This window comes from Lipomyces tetrasporus (genome assembly GCF_029532465.1).
Source record: "Lipomyces tetrasporus strain NRRL Y-64009 chromosome Unknown POJ06scaffold_4, whole genome shotgun sequence".
Lineage (NCBI taxonomy): Eukaryota > Fungi > Ascomycota > Lipomycetes > Lipomycetales > Lipomycetaceae > Lipomyces > Lipomyces tetrasporus.
The window spans coordinates 817,973-840,956 of record NW_026611599.1 but is presented as its reverse complement, the minus strand read 5'-3'; the positions used below and the strand labels follow the sequence as shown (position 1 = coordinate 840,956).

Here is a 22,984-nt window from a genome sequence, read left to right as displayed (position 1 = left end):
GCGAAGAAGTGACGAGCGTTTGTCTTGAGCAGTTTTATGACGTGATAATGACACAACCCAGGGCTCTTATTATAGCAGGACTGCCAGATTTTGGACCATTCGACATATATATTATATAATACTATAATACTATGCTACTTTATACGACACGAACCATAAAGCGTAGTAACAAAGGTCATCATCAATACTATAAATCGCACAATTTCAACATAATCGTCATATTTAAGAAAACCGTTTGCCCCGATGTCAGATTTGTACACACACCTCTCACGCTCACGCTTCGCACGAAATTCTGTACATACACGTATATATCTAATGAAGAAAAAATTAAAATATGTATAATAGCTAAAGGCACAAAAATTGGAATAATACAAGTCATGAAAACACATTTAATACACAGATAACAATTGTGATAACAAAGAATAACCTTTATTTGCCTTCCCGATAATAATAATGCAACTTCTTCGGATGCCATGTGGATAAGGAAAGAAAAACCCGTAAATGATGATGATGAAATGACGATTACAATGACGCAACGGCGGTGAGATCACCGTACAAAAAACAAAAGCAATAAAACCTCGCAAATGATTGGGTAGGTGTTTGGCGAAAGGATCCACAATCATGACATAATCGTAACGGACGTGTGCGTTCGCAGTATAGCCGGCTTCGCCTAGTTGCTTCATCCGAGACCCGTAGCGACGGCAAGAATAGGGCGTAGTCGAACGAAGAAACAGGCACGTTGTAATACACAGTTCGGACAAGAAACGACATAACTGAAACGAAAATATCAAGGGACCAAATTCAAAGCCGACCTATGTAGTTTACATGTAATTATACCCTCTAAAATCGCCATTGGTGAACGCGTTGCGCAAGGGCTGATGTACAGATTGATGAGTGAAATAGTGGGGATGTCCTTGGTGGTGCTGAGCCTGATGGCGCTGGTGGTGCTGTCCGTTTTGTGTCTGTGGTTGTTGCTGATGCTGCGCATTCGACTGCTGGCCGCTGGACGACCCAGTATAGGCGGAACCACTGGTGCCATTGACAGCCTGCATAGCATTACTATCTTGAATTTCCAATCCCTGGATACGCCTGCTCAACATGTTGGTACCGTCATTACTGTTCGCACTGCCGCGGGCGTAGCCTTGGAATGGCGAACTGGATCCGTTACCATTAGCGGAACCAGAAGCTGTGCCAGCAGGAGAAACAATTATCTTCGACTGAATGCGACGGCCATAAGGCGTGTTACGAATCGATGGCAGAATCGGACGAATAACGTCGACGAGGACTTGACGAGTCTGAGGATCGGCATAGTCAATCGCAGTCTGAATAACATAGTTCGCGAATGAGTCTCGAAGAAGCTTCTCCAAGAACACTGACGAGAGCAACTCATCGATAAGAATCTTGCGTGTACCTGGCTCAGCGATACGAATGCACTGTGACCGAGTCAGTTAAGCTCATAAGACGGATGAATAATACTAACCTTCTCAATAACATTTGAACTAAACTTTTGCATTGAGAGCGTGCACACATTACCCGCGAATCGACGGATCAAGGGATCAGAGTACTTTGCGTCACACAAGTCCAAGACATACTGAGTAACATAGTTTCCAAAGGGATCCTGTACTAGAGTGAACGCATGCGTAGTGATCTCGTTCACGAGCTGTTGCTTTTGAGCATCTGACGCGTGGTCGATGCAGCGCTGCAAAACACAACAGCCATGTCTATGTGTACCTACGGCAACGCAATTCGCGCTGACGGCATCAAATATAAACTGCTACGGATTAGTACGTCCTGCCAGGTACAAAGAGATACATCAACATACCTGTGCATCATCAGTGCTCAGTCGGTTGAGACATTTCTGGATAACGTGATTTCCGTTCAAGTCTTGAATAAGCTCGACAACATTTGTTTTCAAAGCGTTTACAATTAAACGAATCTATTGTAAATGTTAATATCCACTATAGTCTATTCCATTTTGAGTATTCGTACCTGCTCAGGAGTGGAGACATGCTCGATCATCTTCTGTAACGCGCGAGTACCATGCTGGTTCAATGCAATTTTCACAAGCTGCGGAGCAGCAGTCTCTACTAAAATTGTGCGCTGCTCATCGCCAGCATGCTCCAACAACTTCTGGCACAGATAGTTTCCAAAGGGATCTGATCTCATTAGCAGGAACTTCTGTATGAACCTGACAGGATGCTTACCAATCATAAGTTCAACAACGTGAGGGTATGTCTCGTTGAAAATCATATTCAGATACGTGGGGTTCCTCTCCTCCAATTTCTTTTGCAAGTAGCGACATCCATGCTGGTCCTTGCACAAAGAATAGATCTCGTTCGCAAGACTCTCGAGCATCACATTCGCGAATCGGTTCACGTCCTGCTCACTCTGGCGTCTGCTAGATGCAGTCCGGTGAATCAGATTCGCAGCAGAGGGCTGTGGTAAATTAGGTTGCGATGGTGTGTGCTGATGCTGGTGAGGATGGGCCTGTGGAACGGGAGGACCTGGAGCGATTCCCTGACCATACAAAGTGTCGGAAGTCGGCTGCTGATTCGAGCGGTACAGAGGGGGATACGAGTACGTAGAGGGATGAAAAACCTGCGGCAACATATACGGAGGATATACTCCGGGCGATGGGACCGGGGAGATACCTTCACTGTGGAAGCCTGGAAGTGGGCTTACTGATGGCTGGAACCCCGGCTCGCGGCGCTCGATGTCTGAAATTGATCGTTGCGAAGGCTTTCGACTATGCGATACGTCATTCGGGAATGACTGCATGACTATGAGTCAAAGAAGAAACACGTTAACAAGCGGTAAACACACCTTAGAAGAACCAGTTCCATTGAAGAGCTGGTAAGTAGATGGTATGTCTACTGAACCACGCTTATCCTTATACTGAACCGGGTCCACATAGGAAGAAGACACGCCGGACAACGTATGCTGATGGCCAGCACGGCCGCGAGACATGAATGGCCAGACCTGTTGCTGAGCGCCAGCTTGAGAAGCTGTCGAATGTTGTTGGCCCGCCGTGGACGTGACCTGAGATACAGGTGGTTGCGACTGCGATGACTGGTTAAAGCTCTCGCGGCGTATAAGAATGGGGAACTTGTCATCGGTAGTGTTGAACTTAAGCTCCGGGTTTATCGCGACAGACGAGGACGAACTGGCCGCACTGTCATCCCCAAACAAAAACTTTGTCGTGTTAATCTGGCCAAGAGCATATGTTGTATCGACGTCCACCGCGCTCTGTGATCGAGACTGTGAATCTGAACGACCAAGAGACAGCTTCGGTAGATCAAAGAGCAATGGATCGTCATTTGATAGTCGGCGGCTCGGACCGAGCGACGTCGACGTCAGCGTACGAGTACGCGGAATTGCCTCTTCTGGAGGAGTCATCAACTGCTGGCCAGGCAAACGGAGCATGCCATTAGGAGTGACCAACCCAGCGACGCCAACGGGTACAGTCTGGGAGCGTATCCTATCGCCGCCGACGGTAGTGCTCGGTAGAGCGTCACGGTAGTCTGGAGGCGTTGTCGGTTCGCTGATAGTAGTAGCAGTGTTGGCACTGTTATCTGCCTCATTGGCAGCCATCTGGAGAATCATCTGCTCGTCCTTGCGATGCTGCTCAGCGAGCAGGTGCATTTCGTGTTCGAATCGTCTGATGTGCTCTTGTCGCATGAATTCGTGCTCCTGGCGTTTCTGTTCAAGCTTCCAGACGTATATTAGCAACAGTGAATCACAAAAAATCAGACTTGAGGACCCACCATCTGGGATTTTTGAGAAGGCTGTAAAGCAGAAGAAATTCGTTAGTAATGTACATCAGATCAAATGACAATGGAGCAATCCGACAGTCCCGGACATACTGCGGCTGCTCCATACTTAAACAGCAACGACATGACTTGACACTGAAAGAAATGAAAGAAATGGAAGAAATAGAATGCTTACTGTTCCCTCGTATAGACCGAGCGGGGACTTGCTGAGTGCTGGATCGACCATGATCGAAGACCTATTGTCGACGATCGACGAGATCCTAGGGGCAGCGCTAGAGCTCAAGGTGCCCGATACAGTCGGGGACGAGCCTAGTCTGTCAACTGTAAGGAATTGACCGCTGCGGTTACCCGACTGGGGCAGCAACAAATGGGGGGAGTGGAAGCCGGACTCTGGGAAGGCAACGCTTGACTGCGACGGTGGTGAAGGAGTGAAAGCCGCAGACACGGCGGTTGAAGTAGTGGAAGTCGCCGTGATCGCCGTGCTAGAGGGTGCGGAAGTATTTGGAGAGCTTGCAGGCAAAGGCGATGATGACGCGAGTGGAGAGGAGGACGAATGGCTTTTGACGTCGGAATGCTGCAAAGGAGTAGGTGGCTGCGGCTGTCTTGAGACGGGCAACGAACTAGTGCTTGTTTGAGCAGAAAATGCCATCAATCGAAGAAATCGGACTAGAAAGAACCCAGCGCAAGGAATAGCGCAGGATGGTTAGCCGTGTGTAGGCAAAAAGATGGAAGTCCGCTGGTGGGCGTTGGGTAAGCAAGTCAAGAACAACGAAAGAAAAGTGAAGACACCCGGTTGAGTCTGGCTGACGCAAAAACCAACCCAGCACATAAAATGGAGGACTGAGGTTTAGAGGAGCAAAAGAGAGAAAGGCCAATCGAAAAATACAAGTAAACGACCGATCTAGCTATTGCGGGAACAGGGGGTTGCGTTATGGCTATGCCAGCGGGGGAGCAGAACGAAGGCGCTCCACACAAACTCGGTTGAGAACGGAGACAGCAACTTTGGTCGCACTCCACCACGCGAGACCGAGTGCAAAACTGAAAATAGACTCACCAACACGACAATGACCGATCTAATGTACAAGGAGCCCAGAGAAAGTGAGAACGAAGGAGATGAATGGCAGAGAATTCGTTGGGAGGGAGCGGCGGCGACGAGGCGCGAAAGTTAACTATAATACAGGTCGTACTGGCAGACCAAGGTAAGCTCCCCGCCCAAAGAAACAGGATGGCGGGGGGGGAAGACGAACTCCTTTGTATAGTAGACGGCTTGATTGAGCCGAGTAATACGGGTGGAAAGGGTGATAAGGGAGAGGGAGTAAGGCTGTAGGGAGGAAGAGATCGCTCAATGAAGTGAATGCGAGAAAAGGAGCTGGAGAGTGCCACGAACTGCAGACCCGGACTACGGACTACGGACAGGTGGAGGTTAAGTGGACGCTCACACCGTGACAAGGTGTCGGGGGCCGGGACCTAACTTAGCAAGTTCAGCAACGAATCGCTCGTTACCTGCTTGCTAGGCCGAGCAGACCGCAAAAGGCGTGCGTGCGGGCGGACGTACGATTCACGGGGTCTACATACATATCAGCGGCGACCCGAGACTTAGTCAGACGCCGGACAGCTACCCTCAAACACAGAAACTGAGATCACCCCCGGGGAGCGTGACCGCGGGCGGAAACGGCCCTCAAATTATACTTACTACAGAAGATGTGTTGCACGCGCGTGAAGCTCGGTCTCGGGCTCCCACGCGAGTCTCGAATCGCGAATCGTCTCCCGGTCTCCACTTCCCCCAACCCTGACCTCCCGGTTGTGATCCGCAGCAGCCGTTTCCGCGGACAGAATCTGCAAATCTCAATCTCACCATTGCAGGCAGCTCATCTGCAAAGAAACCGCGTGCTGGGGAGATACTGGTTTTCTGGCTGGATCGTGTCAAGTCTAAGATAGCGAATAATATTCGCGCAAATAGGCAGACAGCAGTCATCGCGAGTCACGAAGTCACGGACTGCTCACGGCTCAGTCACTGATCTTCTGTCGCGGCCAGTTGGGAGAGGCTCAGGCCTCACGGGTCGCGGTTTTCATGGCTAGTGTAGCTGTCATACTGACCTACTGGCTTGGTGCCCAATTCCCAAGACATCGCCAAAGCCTAAACTGTACCCACAAAACCCTCGGAGACAGAGACCAGGTCTCGCCACCGCTGCAGATCCCACCGAAGCTGGCAGCAGGGCCAGTCGCTAGTCGAGGAGCCACTGAGAAGTGGGGAAAGCATTTGAGAACCGGAATCGCCAATACTTGCCTGGACGATTGTCGGGTAACAGTTCGGCGACTCCACAAGGGGTAGTTGATAGGTATTGGCTCAAAGGAGAGTTGTATAAACAGCCTCATGCTGGCTGCTCTCCATTCTGCGTCAGCAAGACTCATCTTTTCGCGAAGGGGCGGTGCTAGTTTTGCCCTGTACTTCGTACCATGCATAAGTTACGAGAAAATGCTTGCTGAGTGATACGGTCCGTTGCCACACGAGCACACGACGCGTCGTCTGCCAGCCGGCCGGGCCGCCCGCGTGCATCTTGCCCCAGATCGGTTGTCACAGGTCCGGTGAGCCGGCCAACAGTAAGCACCAAGCCGGCACTGACCTAGCCAGCGCATGCGAGAGCAAGTTAGTGTAGGCCATAACCTGCTCCTGCCAATCTCGATGCTGCACTAACTAGTGTAGCCAACGCCTTACTCGATTCGAATCGGCATTCACCGATGCAAACGACAAGCGAGCGCTGCCGGTTTTAAATTCCACTTGTACCCTTTTTTTTGGCCTGCCCACCACCGCGTGTAGTCCGTGTCTTTTAAACCTAGTCTCGGCACCTCTGCCGCTAGGATACCAATGCCGCTACCACTCACTGCCACTACGACTATCTCATGCCCAACACTACCCGTGTCCTACTGTCCATCACCGTCACCGCCTTATGGCGATCCCGATTCTCTTGCGGCGATCAGTCTCACTGAGATTATGTCCTGATCACTGCCGCTTTCGACTTTGGCTTGACCTGCAGACGATTCCTTCCGGCTAAAATGATCCGGACTCTATATGAATGGTGCCACACGCATTGTCCACTTGGACAATTTGATACCTACAACTACATCGCATAGATTGCTGTCGCTAAAGCGACAGAGCTTTCCGATCCGTCAACAAATCCGACAGCGCGTTAGCCTTCCAACCAAGAACAACTAGAAGAAACAGTTACCTTACTTGAAACGCAACATGCTCCACCGAGCATTAAATGCTCGGCCGAAGCCTGGTGAGTGGCATTCCAGGTGTTATCTGGTTGTTGTCTCGTAATTTCACCATAGCCTTGAGGACTAGGTCTGGTTAAACCCTACCTAGTCTGTAACAAAAATATAACCAGCAAAAAATGCGGTCTCGGAAGCCATCCACAGTGGGCTAGGGTTTCACGGAATTGCTCGGATAAGTCGATAAAACTGGCAGTTGGACCCCGCATAAACTTTTGTGACGTCACCCCACATGTTGGCTTTCGATGCTGTTTGGTAAAATAACGATACGACAACAGTCGTGAACGTTGAGTCGTGCTGTTATGCAAAGATATGGAAGGCGGCATAAAGTAGACAAATCGAGTTCGGTGACCCAGGTTTGAAGTTCTGTGTAATCTGGTTAAATATTGGTATATGCGCGGGCATTACGTCATCATTTCTTGTTCTACAGTTCCGATGTCTGCGCAACCCATATCTTTTCGACCATGTACTTTAGAGGGTTTGCCCGTGGCTTGCCCGTCTTTTTCTATTAATAATAAAACCCTCATGGTCTTAGAGAATCACTAGTACCCAACCCTCTGTTCCCGTTTGGGACTAGCGTAGGCGTCGCAGACTCGACGGTTTAGACCTGAGCCTGTTACACGAGCTAGAGATAACTGGCAACTCGTGCGGCGCCCAAGCAGCGTATTTAATCGTGAACTTCGCTTCACGGTTGTAAATCAGAGAGAAATTCCCAATGATTCTTCGAAAGTTTGGCTTCTTTTCGTCATTGTAAACCTAATGACAATACTTGAAACGTCATGGCAACTACACAAGTTACAAAAGGCAGACTACCCATCAATGTGACGTCCGCTTCTCTGCTCGGTGATATCTACAGCACTACGACCTACTGTTTGCGTGACAATGGGTTTAATGGTAGGATCGGGGATGTCACTCTCATCTCTTACGGCGACACGATGTTTCGCGACTCGTCTTACACCGACAAGTTTTGCGGCATGACTTCTGATAGCGTGGCGATAGCGACTTCCAATCCTCTTCAAGTCATTGATGTTTTACTGGATAGCGGTGGCTGGCCAGAGCAGTTTTGTCCACTCAATCCCGCATGGAACGAGGATAAGAGTGTTGATGCCATGGGCATCACCAACATTGTTGAAACAGGCCCCGGAAGGGGCATTGTGTATTTCCTCAAGAACCACAGACCTGGTGGAGTCAATAATTTGGTTGGCGCAGGCGTCGCGACAGTTACTATGCATGGCAATCGGCCATCATGCACACGTCTTGCCGAATATTGGTGGGACGGAAAGACGGAACCCCACTATGGGGACATTTGTGCCCTCAAGTTCGGCAACCATATCTACGCGTACGGCCACGGCCCTACTTCCGCGGAATTCGTCTATGTCTGTCGTGTCTTGACTTCGCGCGCGACAGACCTCTCTGCCTACGAGTACTGGAACGGCTCAAGTTGGCAGAAGGAACGTCTGTATAACGTATCCGAGAAGGAGAAGATATTTTGGCAGATCCAAAGTGGCCAAATTATCTGGAGTCCGTACTATGACTGCCTCTTGTTTGTATACTCGAACAATTTCCTTGATAACCAGATCCTGGCCGTGACTGCCAGCTCGCCCACCGGTCCGTGGTCATCGCCTTTTACTCTGCACAAAGTTCCGACGGGGAAAACATACTCAGCCACTCCGCACCCAAACTATGACTGGACTGGGAAAACATTGGTATGTACTTACACTAAACACCCGAATGCGCTGCAGGCTGTCAAGATTACGTTTGCATGATCGCAGACGACGACTTCCCACGTTGTTACTTCTGGTTTTGATGGTTTGAGTTTGGAACAACTGTCGAACCCCAGCTCGACATCACCAAGGATCGAGATTAAAGAGCGGCAGAGGTTAACGCGCATTGAATATTCTTCTGCCGGCCTCGTTTGTGTTTGTGTTTGGCTTGCCTTGGGTTATAATATATTGTAGCGCAAGCGATATGTATTTGGAAATAATACGGTTCCGCAGTTATTACCTCCATTTCCTGGTGCATAACACTGCCTGCAGTCGGCCAGGGAATAGAAAGGCCAACTGGCCAAGATCTGTTAAAGGAATAACTATGTTTAATCAATGGAAGTATGGAAGACTGGATATGTTGACAATAACTTGGTGTCATAGGATTAGCTGACGAGAGAGGCCTGCTGATTACACGCGGCAGTATGATACTAAGAGGCACTCGTAAGCGGACTAGTTCCATACCTTAAAGTTTATTCACCAGAGACATTTGCAGACTATCTGAGCCGCACCACCGTAATGATAGAGTGGACCGCCGCTGGGACGGACGGAGATGAACATAGTACCGGCAGCGAGGTCTCATGATGGAATTCAAATTGAGACTGGAACACCGATGACGTAAAGAAGATTCTATTTACAAGCAATGAAAACAATCAAAATGCGTCCCCGAGTTTTAACCGCGGCGCAACATTCATAGACAACAACTCCTGGAACAACAACTTCGCCGCGTACGGAATCGTGAGTTTATAGACATTCTTCGCCGACTGGCATGTCGTACACCACCCGTTATACCCCATCAATCCGCACTGTCCACACACATCCACATCGAAAGCATCAGACGAGATCATCAGCCGTTCGAGCAGTAGCTGAGACGCGCCATAAGCGATCAGACAGTCGCGTTCCATCTCGCCGAGACGTAGACCACCGTCCCGTGATCGGCCCTCAGTCGGTTGACGGGTTAATACTGCTCGCGGCCCGCGCGCACGTGCATGCATCTTGTCCAGGACCATGTGCTTTAGCTTCTGGTAGTAGATCGGTCCAAAGAAAATGTACGCCTGCAGACACTCGCCAGTGATACCAGACGTCAGCATGTCCTTCCCCGAATAGCTGTAACCTTTATCCACCAGAATCTTCGCCATATCGGTCAATTTACTTCCACCAAACGCGGTGCCATATTGAAGCGAGCCGTCCAGCACACCGGCTTTCCCTGAAATCAATTCAATCATTTTGCCGACCGTCATTCGGGACGGGAAACCGTGCGGGTTCATGATAATATCCGGGCACACGCCCGAGTCTGAAAACGGCATGTCTTCTTGTTGGACAATCACACCGCACACGCCTTTCTGGCCGTGTCGCGACGAGAACTTGTCGCCGAGCTCGGGACGGCGAGTTTGTCTTAGCAATACTTTGATCAGTGGTTGCTCGGACTCCGACGACGTGAGCAGGACCTTGTCGATATAGCTCGGCTCCGGCGACTTGTAAATCACTGGACTATCTTTATAGTCATCTGCCGACGGCGTCGGACCTCCTTGAGCGCCAAGGAGATTGTCCCCCGCGTTGTTAGGAACTTGTTTGTTGACGTACACCATTCCTGTCGACACTTGCTCACCTACACCTGGCAATCCGTCCTGCTCTAAGATCGCGTGTTTGAGAATCGGGTTACCGTCTTGGTCTCGCTTAACTCCATCTAGTCGGTCATGAGTCTGGTTCGAATACCGCTTCAGAGTCGTCGTATTCTTCCTCAGCACTTGACATCGTCCAAACCCACGGTCGATCGACGACTTGTTGAGGACCAACGCGTCCTCTATATCATAACCAGAGTAACTCATCACCGCCACTGTCGCGTTCTGACCAGCGGGCAACTTATCGTACTGAATAAGCTCAATCGTGCGTGTCTTGACCATTGGTTGTTGAGGATAGACCATCAGATACAGCAGCGTGTCGATTCGTTGCAATTGATTGTATGCAATAGCGCCAATAGCCTGTTTACCCATGGCGCATTGATACGTGTTCCGTGGCGACTGGTTGTGATGCGGATATGGAATCAGCCCTGCAACCGCGCCGAGAATCGTGAACGGTTCGATTTCAAGATGCGTGGTAGTGCTGTTGATTTCGTGCTCGTATATCGCAATGTTGCAGTCGTTCTCCTCGTTCACGTCTAGATACTCAACCAGTCCTTTTCGCAGGAAATCGTCAAACTGCATTCGGCCCTCTTTCAGTACCTACCTTAGTTAGCATGATACTACTATCAGCAGCGATCCTCCTACATACCTGAATATACTTCGCCGTAACCAAGGACTTTTGCTTGTCAACAATAATCAACGGCCGACATATCCGTCCTCCGTCAGTTGCAATATGCACGGCCTTGTGATGATGATTAATATAGAAGCTGATAAATGCCGATACCCTACCCTTTCGCCTCAGGTTTCTGAACCGCGTGACGAACTTGACGGGAGTCCGTGTAATGCCTAAAACAGTGCCGTTCAGGAAAATGCCATATGATCCAAGCGCATGTAGTTCATGGCCGCTGATCACGGAAATGTCTTCGGCGCCCAGAACGTAGATAAGCTTCTTGATCGGCTCTTCTTCGTCGTCGGTGGTGATGTGTGTCATGAGGGCCAAGTTCTTGACTAGACCGCATGCTTCGCCTTCAGGCGTGTCAGACGGGCACACTTCATCATTAGCATCGCTCGCACAACCAAAACTCAACAAGATACCTACGCATTCCAAACTGCGACGGCTGCAGTGAGCGAGGTCCGCTGACTTTTCTCGTCTTTTCGAATTGACTCGATATTCTAGTCATCATGCCCAACGCGCTAATATAACTCAACCGGCTCAGCACATGCGTAACGCCAGCACGCTCCATCTTAAACCGCTTCAACGACCAATTTCCTGTCGATATCGCACGATTCATGCCCATCGTGATGTTATTGCTGTGGATAGTGATATTGAGCAATGCGTCGAACTCGTTTGTCCTATTCGGTTTCTTGAGTACCTTATCGATGCTCGTCTTGAAATCATTATTAAACTTCTTGAACAAATCTTCAAATAAAAGCGATAACAACTGGCCAGCGAGTTCAAGGCGCTTGTTACCCACGTAATCTCTGTCGTCTACTAACTGGGGATTAACCATTGCCATAAGAACTCGTCGCGTCATGATTGCCATGTAAATGGCTTTCTCTCTGAAGTCAAGGTTATGTACTGTAATGTGTGCAATGACCGTCGTAGCGAGCGCTTCTAGACCTTCTTGCAGTGCCGACAGCCTCGGGCTCATTGGTCGCCTGCTTGTCTTCACTTTTGTACCGAGATATTCCAGCGCCTGTTGTTGTGTGAACACGTTCAGTTTTGCGCACTCTTCGATGTTGATCGCGAAGACTTCTTGGTACCGTGAATCTGCCCCAGCCACGAGCTGCAAGATCTCGAAATCTGACTGAATACCACACGCCTTCAGCACCAACACGATAGGAATATCTTCTGTAATCGAATTGTGCTTCAGGTAGATTTTGCCGTGCTTTGTGAGGATATACGTCTTGGATTTCCGTTCGTGGGTGGAACTCGTGACTGAAGCCTGGAAAATACCTTTCTTCTCGTCTGCTTCGACGATGATGCGATTCTTGCTCAGCTGTTCCTGTACAAGAATGACCTTCTCTGTACCATTCACAATGAAGTACCCACCGGGGTCAAGCGGACACTCCATCAACTTCGCCATCTCAGTCTCAGACTTGCAGGCCAGCACACATCGCTCACTCCGCAGCATAATCGGCATCCGTCCGATCTCAAGCCCCTTGTGAATCACAATCTTCTTTCCCCTCGTGTACTCCACGTCCACGAAAATCGGTGCGGCGTAGGTCAAGTCTCGCAGACGACACTCATGAGGCGTGATCTCAGTGCTCAAACTGTTCTGGTCTTTTCTTTGTGGCATGCCGACGCGGATATCCAGGTACTTCAGGTAAAATTCTGGGTCAACGTCGCTAACCACGCGTTCGTTCGCGCGCACGATTTTTTTGAGATCAACATTCACGAAGTAATTAAATGAATCCAGATGTTGCTTCACGAGACCTTTGATTTTCAAAAACGCAGGTAATAGAAGCCATTTATCCTATCCTCATTAGCACGAATTACGTGATAACTACAGTAAAGCGTACCTCAGCGGTATTGACCGCGTCAGTAATTTTCTTCCCATGATACACCGGTTGCAACAACTCATTAAACGACGCATCGGGCCGTGCGTTGTCCTTCTCAATCGCCATATTCCAGTCCCTTTCTGAAAAATGTCGTTTCACACTCTGCGAGAAGGCAATCACATAGGCAGCCTAGTATCTACCGACGAGGTGTAATCGTTCGTTAGTCTCGGGCTACAAATTTATCCTAAAGGAAAGTTGCGATGCTCGTGACGGTGCTCAGGGTGGGCTCCCAAACCGCGAAACTTTATAATGTCCCAACCAGGCCACTACAAAGTCGCGTCAACAAACTTTCGTTTAATCCACGACAACGCGAACATTTGATTCACAGAATATTCTTACCATACTTTAACAATACTACAAACTTGATTGATCATCTATGCGCTTCAGTGCTTAGACATTACACACATAGCAGATTATCTTCGTCTCGTGCTCAGCGCGAGTTCAATGCCCAGTCCAATTTCAAACATATCCCAGGCACCCAGCCACCTTCACAACACCAATCCTGCCGATTACCAACCGATTACCAACACCGCAAAGTTCTCAACCATCTGAGGTTTCTACGATATATATAATCCTGTCTTACAGCTTGTGATATTGTTTTAGTGTGTCGCACCTGACTAAGGTGCAGAGCGACTGGCAACGACAGCAACGACAGCAACGACAGCAACGACAGCAACAATATAGCTGGAAATGACAAAGGGGCCATAACAAGGGGAAAGCAGTAAGGAAGGCGGACGTTTACAACATTTCACAGGATCAGCGAACCGAAACGACTTCATCGTGTCTCAAAGAATGTATCTCATCGTCATACCACGAAGAATAGCCGTGAATACTCAGTACAGAGCAAAATGAAATCACTTCATCAACCAAAACAACAACCCGCATCGTCTCAAACCCAGTCTGCAAATAGCCAACCGATTGGTAGTAGGTCTGGCCTGTCATTTTGGATGCCATTCATGTCAAATTCTCCCGTACCGCCACAGTCTTTTGCATCGCAGACCATGTACAATGTTGTGGACAAATGCAGAATAGTTGGAGATTTTCCTCATGCAGAGGGTAGGCACACGAATGCTAGGCAAGGCGATGAGGCAACAGTGACTGGTATTCAGTTTGACGAGACCGATATTGAAATCGTGCCGTTTCCGCAAAGGCGACAGGGTATTCGTGTTCGATATCCCACTGGCAAAATCGACAACGGCTCACTGCGGGTGCAGTTGCTTAAGCAAAAGTATATTAGAAGGAAGCAGATGGCTCTAAAGTCTCACAAGATCAGATTAATTCGCGACAGATTAGCAGTGCAGGTGCGCGCTTTGAGTGATGCAATAGGAAGAAACCAGATGGAGATCAAGGATAATACGGAGGACAGTACTAGAGATAGAGGGATCGTTACTAACCTAGCTACGGACACGCCGGATTTTCTGAGGGCTTAGAAATGACCGAGCTAAAGAATAGTGATTATGTCTGATCGCATTATCTTATATAGCGAGCAGATTCGATCTATGCGGTAGCGCTGGGCCTAGACATTCTATATCATGGCCACGGAGACCTGACTCCATAGATTTGAGTTTTACGTTGTTTACAGTGCGATAACTATATTTAACGGCAATAATTTATTGTCTGGCTACAATGGCACCAAATCAAACCTATCACCTAAGATACACAAGTAGCACTCGGGGACCTACTAATTCCACGCAATGCATTACATAATTCCACAAACGATACCATGCATCCCCTAAATTGCAAAGTACTCAGCGGCGTCGTCTCCGACCACCTCGAGGTACATGATTTGTATCCGAGGACTTTGGTCCCATGTCTCCACCCGAATTTGTCGGCATTCGCTTGCTGATCGCCTTACTCGAAACACCGGCGCCAATCTCAATATCCGGCTCTTCAACGACCAACCCAGGTTCCAATGGCCGTCCGCCAGTACCGCCAAACTCGGCACTAGTAACCCACCGCTTGTCCGCCTCGGTTAGCCGGTCAACGGGAATCGTCGAGACGCCGGTCGTGTAGTCGCAGCAATCTCGAGGTCCGAAGCCAACTCCCCATCTACAGCGCAGCGTAACATCGTCTTCAGTGTAGGTCTCCATCGTCGTCTTAATCAACTCTGCGTCAGACCGATAATAAACCTTCAAAAATGCGCACCGTTTCTCCTTATTCATGATCACGCCTTGTACCCGCGCGGCCTGCTCGAATACAGAAATCAACCGCTCTTCTGACATTGAATTTGGAACACCTCCGACGAAAAGCGTCCGACTGAGAACTTTGATGCATCCTGGCGGCATGGTGGGATCGAACGTGACGTTTTTGGGTCGGATTTCGACGTCAGGATAGCGGCGCGGTGGAGTGCTAGATCTACGGCCACGGGGACTCCGGCCCCGATAGGACGGAGATCGGGAATTGCGACGACGCGAACGAGGCGACCTGCTTCGTCGGGACGAGCTGTATGGCGGAGAACGAACAGAGCCACGTCCGCGGTCGTCGTGATCAGCTGGTGGCCAAGTAGGTAAGACACCTTGTGAAGTAGGCATCGGCAGACCACTACCTGGCGCTGCCGTTGTGGTAGCTTGAAGAAGCGCCGTGATCTGATTCAAAGGGACTCCTTGACTGATGAGCAGCTGCATGAGCATAAGTTGCTGTTGCATGTCCACCTGCGGCGCAGCAGCGGGTTGCGCTGACGGCATTGGGAATGAGAAACCAGGGATTTGCGGCTGCGTTGGTTGAGGAGCTGGTTGTTGCGCACCGGAAGTTAGGAATGGAAGAAGGGCTGACATGTCTGGAAGGGTCGCAGCCGATGTGGTCGGAGGTGTTTGAGTCGTCGTTGGAAGAGATATTGGCTGAGATTGCGGCTGTTGAAGAGCAGCAGCTAGCGCACTGAACTGACCTTGCGGAGGGACAGGCGACTTTTGTTCAGTAGCGTGCGCGCCATTAGCAGCACCAGGCAAGAAAGCCGACAGAATAGATGATGGGTCAGAGTAATTTGGCTTCGGAGGGGATTTCGGCCGTCCCGCTGGTTGTGAAGGTGCCGATGCAGGCTCGCTCTTAGCCATGCTGGCAAGAGCTTCAAGAATCGAAGACGTCGATGGCACAGGAGCTGCCTGTGACGTTGCAGCAGCTGATGCTAATGCGGGCGGGGGAGTGTTTCCGTCTTTGAAGACATCAGCGAGCAGATACGAAGGAGGCGGATAGGGGGGTGTAGTCGATCCTGCAGACTTTGCAAAATGCGACCGAATAGTTGCCAGGAGTTCAGGCGAAAAGGTTGCCGCTCGCTCCCATATATCTACGACTTTCAAAATCTTGTCCTGTTGCATACTGTCAGCGGGTCCGTGGCAATATCAAACTTCCACATACCTTTTGGTCTGCAGGGGCAGATACAATATCAGCCATCAAGCTGTCAATAATATCAGAAACATGGTATACACCGGCCGCCGGAGTCCCTTCCGGAGACGAAGGAGACGGCACCTGTCCTAATTTTCGGGCCTCGTCTTGATATGCCCGAACGATAGCGTCGACGACGTACAACGCGCCAAGTTTATGAGTCGCAGGGGCACGTTTAAAATGAGTATATAGTTTCTGTACAAGAACAGATTCGGACTGTTGATATATACGTGGATCTCGTTAGCTACATGCTCCTCATACCGCGAACAATCGCGTCTATTTCTATGTTAACTGGTAAGACTAAGTATATTTACCTCGAAATTCTGCATAGCTATATCCGAGAGTCTTCGAATCTTGGAACCTGAGACGCCAGGAGGCCGAAGTTCCAGCATGCTTTGCAGCAAACTCTCGAATTCGGTCACGGCTGGTGAAGAAGACATAATTACTGTTTATCCGCAGTCCTTTGAGCCTTGTAGCAGAGCGCAAACTACACGTTCTTTGGAATATAATGTATTCTTCCTCAACAAAAATGTATGTGGGAACTCAGCGATTACAGTCTTCCTACTGCTGGCTGAGTGAACGTCACGAAATAATCAAGTTGGAAGCACCAGACTGCAGGCCAATTCAGATTACAGCTCTACTCTGGACTGGATAGATACGGTGGCGACTATATACAGTTCTACTGATATTGAGTGATCGCCCGTTGTACTGCAAAAATGGAGCTGTTACGAATTAGATTTGACCAACTCCAGATGAACATCAGAACATATTCCACTTGATAGTTAAACACAGTATCTCTCCATATGATCGATCTAGTGCACGCGTTGCATCTGGATTATAATACCGCTGGTAAGTAATTACAATCCATGCGAGGCACTAGTTTGTGACCTTATGCGCAAGACTACCTAACGAGGGGGGAGTTTGAAATCAACAGACGAAAGAAACTTTTACCTACAGTACTACAGTACTACTAATAATATGATAGGACCTGATTCCTTTGTTCTAGAAGTGAGAAAGTATAGACCGAGCGACACCTCTGGTCAAGAATGTGTACAACAGAGATCGCTTGCGTCTGTTTCTCGACTTATCGAACCTGGGCAAGACTAATAATGCTCTAGAATGATCAGAGGTCGCCGCTCTAGATGTATCTACTATTGGCGAGATGGATCGCAATAATAGAACCTTTGTTGGTGGTAGGTGTGAAGAGAACAAGAAACTTTTGCGGTGGAAGGTGTTTTGCACTGCATTGCCCCTTAGGGTCTCTGGCTTCAGATATGGTATATTTGTAACTGGTTTAGACCAAAGTATTGAGCCGGGTAACATTACTACTCTCGAGCCGGAGTGTTGGGCCTCAACATCAGAATTACTGTAACTTATACTCAACATGTGAGTATGATGCGGTCCATTATTGGATGTTATGCAGTGGATTATATGGATCCTGTTTTCTTGAGACTATATTTGTAACGTCGAACACAGTACATTGGCTGGCAAAGCACATATCGCGCACATAAATGCAGGGTGCATCATGCTGCTGATTGTCTTTTAAGAAGATATTTGTTTCCGATAACACGAAAACTGCTGTAACACCGTACCTTATAATATGTCCGAACGGAACGTCTACAATTGCAAAAGCAAGCAAATGCGCATCGTTGGTGGGTTTGCTTGACGTCAGTGACTGAATACATGCGCAGGAGTCGCGTTTAATGTCTTTAAACAAAGAACGGCACCGTGTCTCCACACACAGCACGATTTATAGCCAGTGATTTGTGGAGCCAGATGCGAGGAGACAAGTGTGGCTTTTTTATCTGCGCGGGCACTTATGGACGTGTGATGTTGAATCGCGGGTATAACTCACCGTGAACCTCCACGCGCCGCAGCGACTTTATTCGGCCTGTGCCTGTCTCCGGCGGATGCACCAGTGTCGCACTATATGCACTATCGACATTCCGTGTCGGCAGCTGGCTGCAGCGGAACATTAAATGGTAAATTTAGTTAATCCCCGTTAAGCCGATGCAATATTTACAGCTAATTCGTATCGGCTTAGCGAAATTTTCTGCTTAGATAAAAATCATTTGCTGTGATCCGACTTTTACAAGAAAAAGAATCGGCTTAAAGGTGTTAACGGCTTACAACGAATCGGCTTAATTGGGTTTTAGACCCTCGACATCCGTCACAAGTCGACTCGGAAACGCATATGTCGCAATAATGTCACAAATCTCGGACCAAGCGCATCCGAGCCTCAACTTCCCCGCCCGCATGGCGTCTTCTAGACTATGCATGTATCGACGAAGTTCTAGCAGATCTCACCTGTAGAGGCCAGGGGCAGGCAGAATAATGAGAAAGTGCTGTCCCGCTTCCACGACTCGCGTCTCGCATCCATTAATGTTTTATAAGAGAATACAATGTCGTAAAATGTCAAAGCTGCTTGCTAGCGACGCGACTTCCGAAGTCCGCCTGCAGCAAAACCGGTCCGGGTCGGGGCCGCTTTTCCATTGGTTACCCCAACCACCCAGATTACCCGGCCGACTGCCGGTCCCATTCAGCGAATAATAAGAGCCGTCGTCTCTGCGCTTCCTCATTTCTGTTGCGTCCGCAAGTCCACCTGCCCGTCTTCGTTCCCGTCCTCTTTCTTCGTACTTCCTCATTCGCAAAAATGCCTGCTCCTTCGCGTATTGCCTCGTCTTTCGTCCGCGTCTCCCAGCGTCCATTGGCAGCGTCCTACCTCAGAGCCGCCCGCCTCTACTCCACCGCCAAGGAACCTGTACGTTTCACACTCTATAGTTTGCCAGAATTTGAGGCAATTGATCTCTGTTGCTTCTATTGATGTTATTTTCTCCCTTCTCGTCACGGCGAGACAGGGTGATCAAGCGTCCTATTTTGTCTCGATTGGTCCCGTCGATCACATCGTTCTAACGCTGTACTTCTTGTAGACCCTCAAGGAGCGTTTGGTTGAGCTCTTCCCTGCCGAGATTGAGAAGGTGAAGGCCTTGAGAAAGGCCAAGGGTTCCACCGTATGTTGCATATTTCTCCAAATTCGTGATTTTCGTTTGGTTCTTGCATTGAGCCGAAGTGCTGAACTCAGTTGTGAATCCGGACTCACTAGCTTGGTCATCACCTGCGGTTGCTAATGACTGTCCAGGTTATCGGTGAGGTCACGCTCGACCAGGCTTATGGTGGTATGCGTGGTATTAAGGGTCTTGTCTGGGAAGGTTCCGTCCTCGACTCTGACGAGGGAATTCGTTTCCGCGGCAAGACCATTCCCGAGGTGCAAGCTATCCTCCCCAAGGCTCCCGGTGGAAGCGAGCCTCTTCCTGAAGGTAGGTAGTAATCTTACTACACATGCCGCTCTCTTTGTACTAAATCACTCTGATAGGTCTCTTTTGGCTTTTGTTGACTGGCGAGATCCCCACTGAGGGCCAGGTTAAGGCCCTTTCTGCTGAGCTTGCCGCTCGGTCTGACCTTCCGCAGCACGTCAAGGACCTCATTGATCGGTCCCCTGCTACCCTCCACCCTATGGCCCAATTCTCGATCGCCGTCACTGCCCTCGAGTCTGAGTCTGCCTTCACCAAGGCCTACGAGAAAGGTGTCAATAAGAGGGACCTATGGCTCTATGCCTACGAGGACTCCCTCGATCTCATTGCCAAGCTTCCTTTGATTGCTGCTCGTATCTATCGTAACGTCTTCAAGGACGGTAAGGTCGCTGAGATCGAGAAGGACAAGGACTACTCTTACAACTTATCCAAGCTCCTCGGCTACAGCAGCAACTCTGAGTTCGTGGAGCTCATGCGTCTCTATCTGACCATCCACTCTGACCACGAGGGTGGAAACGTCTCGGCTCACACAACTCACCTTGTTGGCTCTGCTCTCTCCTCTCCCTACCTCTCCCTTGCCGCTGGTCTCAACGGTCTTGCTGGTCCTCTCCACGGCCGTGCGAACCAGGAGGTCCTTGAGTGGATTCTCGAAATGAAGAACAAGATCGGCAGCAACGTTACCAACCAGGATATCGAGAAGTACCTCTGGGATACCCTCAATGCCGGTCGTGTCGTACCTGGCTATGGTCACGCTGTTCTTCGCAAGACTGATCCTCGATATATGGCGCAACGCGAGTTCGCGCTTAAGTATCTCCCTGACTATGATCTCTTCAAGCTTGTTAGCCAGATCTACGAAGTTGCTCCGGTGGTCCTAACTAAGCACGGCAAGACCAAGAACCCATGGCCCAATGTGGACTCCCACTCAGGTGTCCTCCTCCAGTACTACGGTCTAACTGAAGAGTCCTACTACACTGTCCTCTTTGGTGTGTCTCGTGCCATCGGCGTCCTTCCCCAGTACATTATCGACCGTGCACTTGGCATGCCCATTGAGCGTCCCAAGTCCTTCTCTACCGAAGCTTACGCTAAGCTTGTTGGCTACGAGTTCTAGGCTAATTGTGACATAGTTTTGGAGTGGCTGGTAGACGCGTGTAAGAATTCTGGGCGGTATGAGTGACGAAACGATAATGAGCATATTCTGCTAAATAGTGTGACCGGGTTAAATACAATTGAAATAGGTTATTTTGGGAAGTTCAAAAGGATATACAGTTGTGTATAGTTAACATATTTGTCTCTTTATCACATCATGTCTTATCATTGCTTTAAAGTACTTTTTAAGGGACAAAGAGTTGATTATCGCTTCGTGTTCGTACTGTTACACTCCATGAACGCATTCCTTATTAGCGTAGATCAGTCGCAAGGGAGATTATATGCTCTTATGTATCACATAGCATAACAGAAATATACTACACCCTTTATAGTCACCGCTTTTAGACGTACCTGACTGATACATGAACATCATAAATCTACACGAAAGAAATACATGCACAATGATACTTCCAATTCTACAATATGTCATACCATACATAATCACCTAATTCAACTTTGACGCCTTCTCGTACAATAAATCTACAACGGCCGTCATATGGCGAACAGTATCCAACGCCGCATCGTACGTTGCGTCCTGGCGCTGCTCGTCAAACACGATCAACCATCCATTGCCCTGGTCAAGAACACCATAAAACACCTTGTCGAGGATCATCTGCGAAAGCTTGCCCTCCACTTGACGGGTATCAAGACCGACAATTTCTGCGACGTGCGAGATTTCGACACACGAGAAAGGTTCGATCACGCGGACTAGATTCTGCTCCAGAAGGGTGTCGTATAGTGCAGAAAAGTGCGAGCGGATGATTGGATCGCTTGAGAGTTCTGTTCTCTGTTAGCACATATGTCGCCTCAGTGTTCAACCAACGTACCTGTCTTGTAGGTCTCTAGGGCCTCCTCAAATTCCTTCAAGCTTCGGTTAGAGTGCGCCGCTGCAACAGCCTTCATCGCTTCTATGTCACGACCGGCATACTTCTGTGCCATCTTGCCTGTAAGGAGAGCTGCATAAGGTCAGCCTACATACTCAGATCATCAATCACTAGCAATACATACAGTGGACGTCGTCGGTGAGATTCAGCATGATCTTGCAAAGTAGCATGTACTTGAGAACCGAAACTGCTCGAGCGTCTTCTTGACTAGAATACCCTTCGAGAGCCTCTACAAAGTACGAGAAAGCGGTCTTGTAGTCCTTATCCTCAGCATGGAGAATGCCGCTCTGCATATCTAAGCTGGCTTGCATCAATGTCGGGCTAAATCGCCGTCAGCACATGTCTTACAAAGTGAGTTTGACAAATTCGCAACATACCAGTAAATCGCATTTGCACTTGTGCGCGCGCTGGTCAACGCCGCTCTGCTCTTTGGTATATTTCTAAGTGCGTGATACACCCGACTCTCAAATAACTGCACCTCAACCAATACCATCTTGTCATCCAACCGTTTCAGCTCCTTGAGCAGCGTGTTAATGATATTTAATGCATCAAAGTATGCCCCACGCTCAATGTACAATGACACGAGCCGGGTCTCGAGGCTTTGCCGGAGGAAATTACGGCGCTCGGAAACAGCCCATGCAATGCAGTCTTTCGTGACGGTAATTTGAGTATCGATTGTGCCAGGAACAGTCGAGAAGAGGTCGATCAAAGCACGTACTACTCTCGTATTAATGAATCGCATATATAACGGTATTAAGTATTTTCTGAAGCTTACTTATTTTGGCCACTTTCGATTTCGCGAGCCCAGACATGACTGTCCGTGAGGTATGAATTAACTCCCCAAGCTCTTTGATCTTCCTATATTGCATGCAACGTTAGCACCTCATCGCCGCAGTCATCGATAAACTAGCAATAGATATAAATTCAGAAGCGGAACATACCTGTGGTCACGATACAAAGCGCCCAGTTCATACAATGCGGTCTCTTGCTCCGCGATGGCCTTCTCATTGTTACCAGCGCTTTTAGACAGGATATCCCTGTACAAATGCTCCGCTTTGGCAAGGTTATCCGCTTTTGCCGCCGCCTGTGCTTCTTGTAAAACTGTAGCAGTCATTGTCTCCGATGTATAAATCAGGTATCAAGATGTTTACGTATGATGACAAAAGACGACCAGAGTGATCATATATATTAGTGTGACTCGCCTGGACACAAGTGCGTGATTACATGTACGCTGCAGGGAACGCAGGGTACCGAGCGTTTAGCAGCCACCGCCCG

The 22,984-nt window shown here is 49.1% G+C and overlaps 8 protein-coding genes across 8 annotated transcripts; 3 read left to right on the top strand and 5 right to left on the bottom strand.

The window, feature by feature from the left end:
* Positions 1-648: 648 nt before the first annotated feature.
* On the bottom strand, positions 649-2,415 carry POJ06DRAFT_289646 (armadillo-type protein). The gene is made up of 5 exons (XM_056190318.1): positions 2,205-2,415; positions 1,990-2,156; positions 1,823-1,936; positions 1,481-1,774; positions 649-1,433 (listed from the first exon to the last, which is right to left on the bottom strand). Exons 1-5 carry the CDS (start codon positions 2,353-2,355, stop codon positions 822-824), a joined length of 1,338 nt encoding a protein of 445 aa, XP_056044614.1. The 5' UTR covers positions 2,356-2,415; the 3' UTR covers positions 649-821.
* Positions 2,416-5,438: 3,023 nt separating this feature from the next.
* POJ06DRAFT_250635 (uncharacterized protein) lies at positions 5,439-6,109 on the bottom strand. Its single transcript, XM_056187314.1, has one exon. The coding sequence runs from the start codon at positions 5,743-5,745 to the stop codon at positions 5,449-5,451; it is 297 nt and encodes a 98-aa protein (XP_056044613.1). The 5' UTR covers positions 5,746-6,109; the 3' UTR covers positions 5,439-5,448.
* Positions 6,110-7,601: 1,492 nt separating this feature from the next.
* Positions 7,602-8,858, top strand: POJ06DRAFT_89985 (uncharacterized protein). The gene has a single exon (XM_056191729.1). The coding sequence runs from the start codon at positions 7,823-7,825 to the stop codon at positions 8,807-8,809; it is 987 nt and encodes a 328-aa protein (XP_056044612.1). The 5' UTR covers positions 7,602-7,822; the 3' UTR covers positions 8,810-8,858.
* Positions 8,859-9,364: 506 nt separating this feature from the next.
* Positions 9,365-13,229, bottom strand: POJ06DRAFT_89990 (uncharacterized protein). Its single transcript, XM_056191730.1, has 4 exons — positions 12,952-13,229; positions 11,528-12,905; positions 11,078-11,478; positions 9,365-11,028 (listed from the first exon to the last, which is right to left on the bottom strand). The coding sequence occupies exons 1-4, from the start codon at positions 13,054-13,056 to the stop codon at positions 9,460-9,462; spliced, it is 3,453 nt and encodes a 1,150-aa protein (XP_056044611.1). The 5' UTR covers positions 13,057-13,229; the 3' UTR covers positions 9,365-9,459.
* A 471-nt stretch (positions 13,230-13,700) lies between these two features.
* On the top strand, positions 13,701-14,579 carry POJ06DRAFT_89947 (uncharacterized protein). Its single transcript, XM_056191727.1, has one exon. The coding sequence runs from the start codon at positions 13,839-13,841 to the stop codon at positions 14,418-14,420; it is 582 nt and encodes a 193-aa protein (XP_056044610.1). The 5' UTR covers positions 13,701-13,838; the 3' UTR covers positions 14,421-14,579.
* On the bottom strand, positions 14,580-17,089 carry POJ06DRAFT_89951 (uncharacterized protein). The gene is made up of 3 exons (XM_056191728.1): positions 16,683-17,089; positions 16,342-16,584; positions 14,580-16,292 (listed from the first exon to the last, which is right to left on the bottom strand). The coding sequence occupies exons 1-3, from the start codon at positions 16,806-16,808 to the stop codon at positions 14,739-14,741; spliced, it is 1,923 nt and encodes a 640-aa protein (XP_056044609.1). The 5' UTR covers positions 16,809-17,089; the 3' UTR covers positions 14,580-14,738.
* A 2,197-nt stretch (positions 17,090-19,286) lies between these two features.
* POJ06DRAFT_89934 (citrate synthase-like protein) lies at positions 19,287-21,054 on the top strand. Its single transcript, XM_056191726.1, has 2 exons — positions 19,287-19,685; positions 19,742-21,054. Exons 1-2 carry the CDS (start codon positions 19,496-19,498, stop codon positions 20,785-20,787), a joined length of 1,236 nt encoding a protein of 411 aa, XP_056044608.1. The 5' UTR covers positions 19,287-19,495; the 3' UTR covers positions 20,788-21,054.
* Positions 20,954-22,974, bottom strand: POJ06DRAFT_89909 (uncharacterized protein). Its single transcript, XM_056191725.1, has 6 exons — positions 22,651-22,974; positions 22,485-22,567; positions 22,087-22,426; positions 21,834-22,030; positions 21,653-21,781; positions 20,954-21,605 (listed from the first exon to the last, which is right to left on the bottom strand). Exons 1-6 carry the CDS (start codon positions 22,821-22,823, stop codon positions 21,271-21,273), a joined length of 1,257 nt encoding a protein of 418 aa, XP_056044607.1. The 5' UTR covers positions 22,824-22,974; the 3' UTR covers positions 20,954-21,270.
* Between the last annotated feature and the right edge of the window lie 10 nt (positions 22,975-22,984).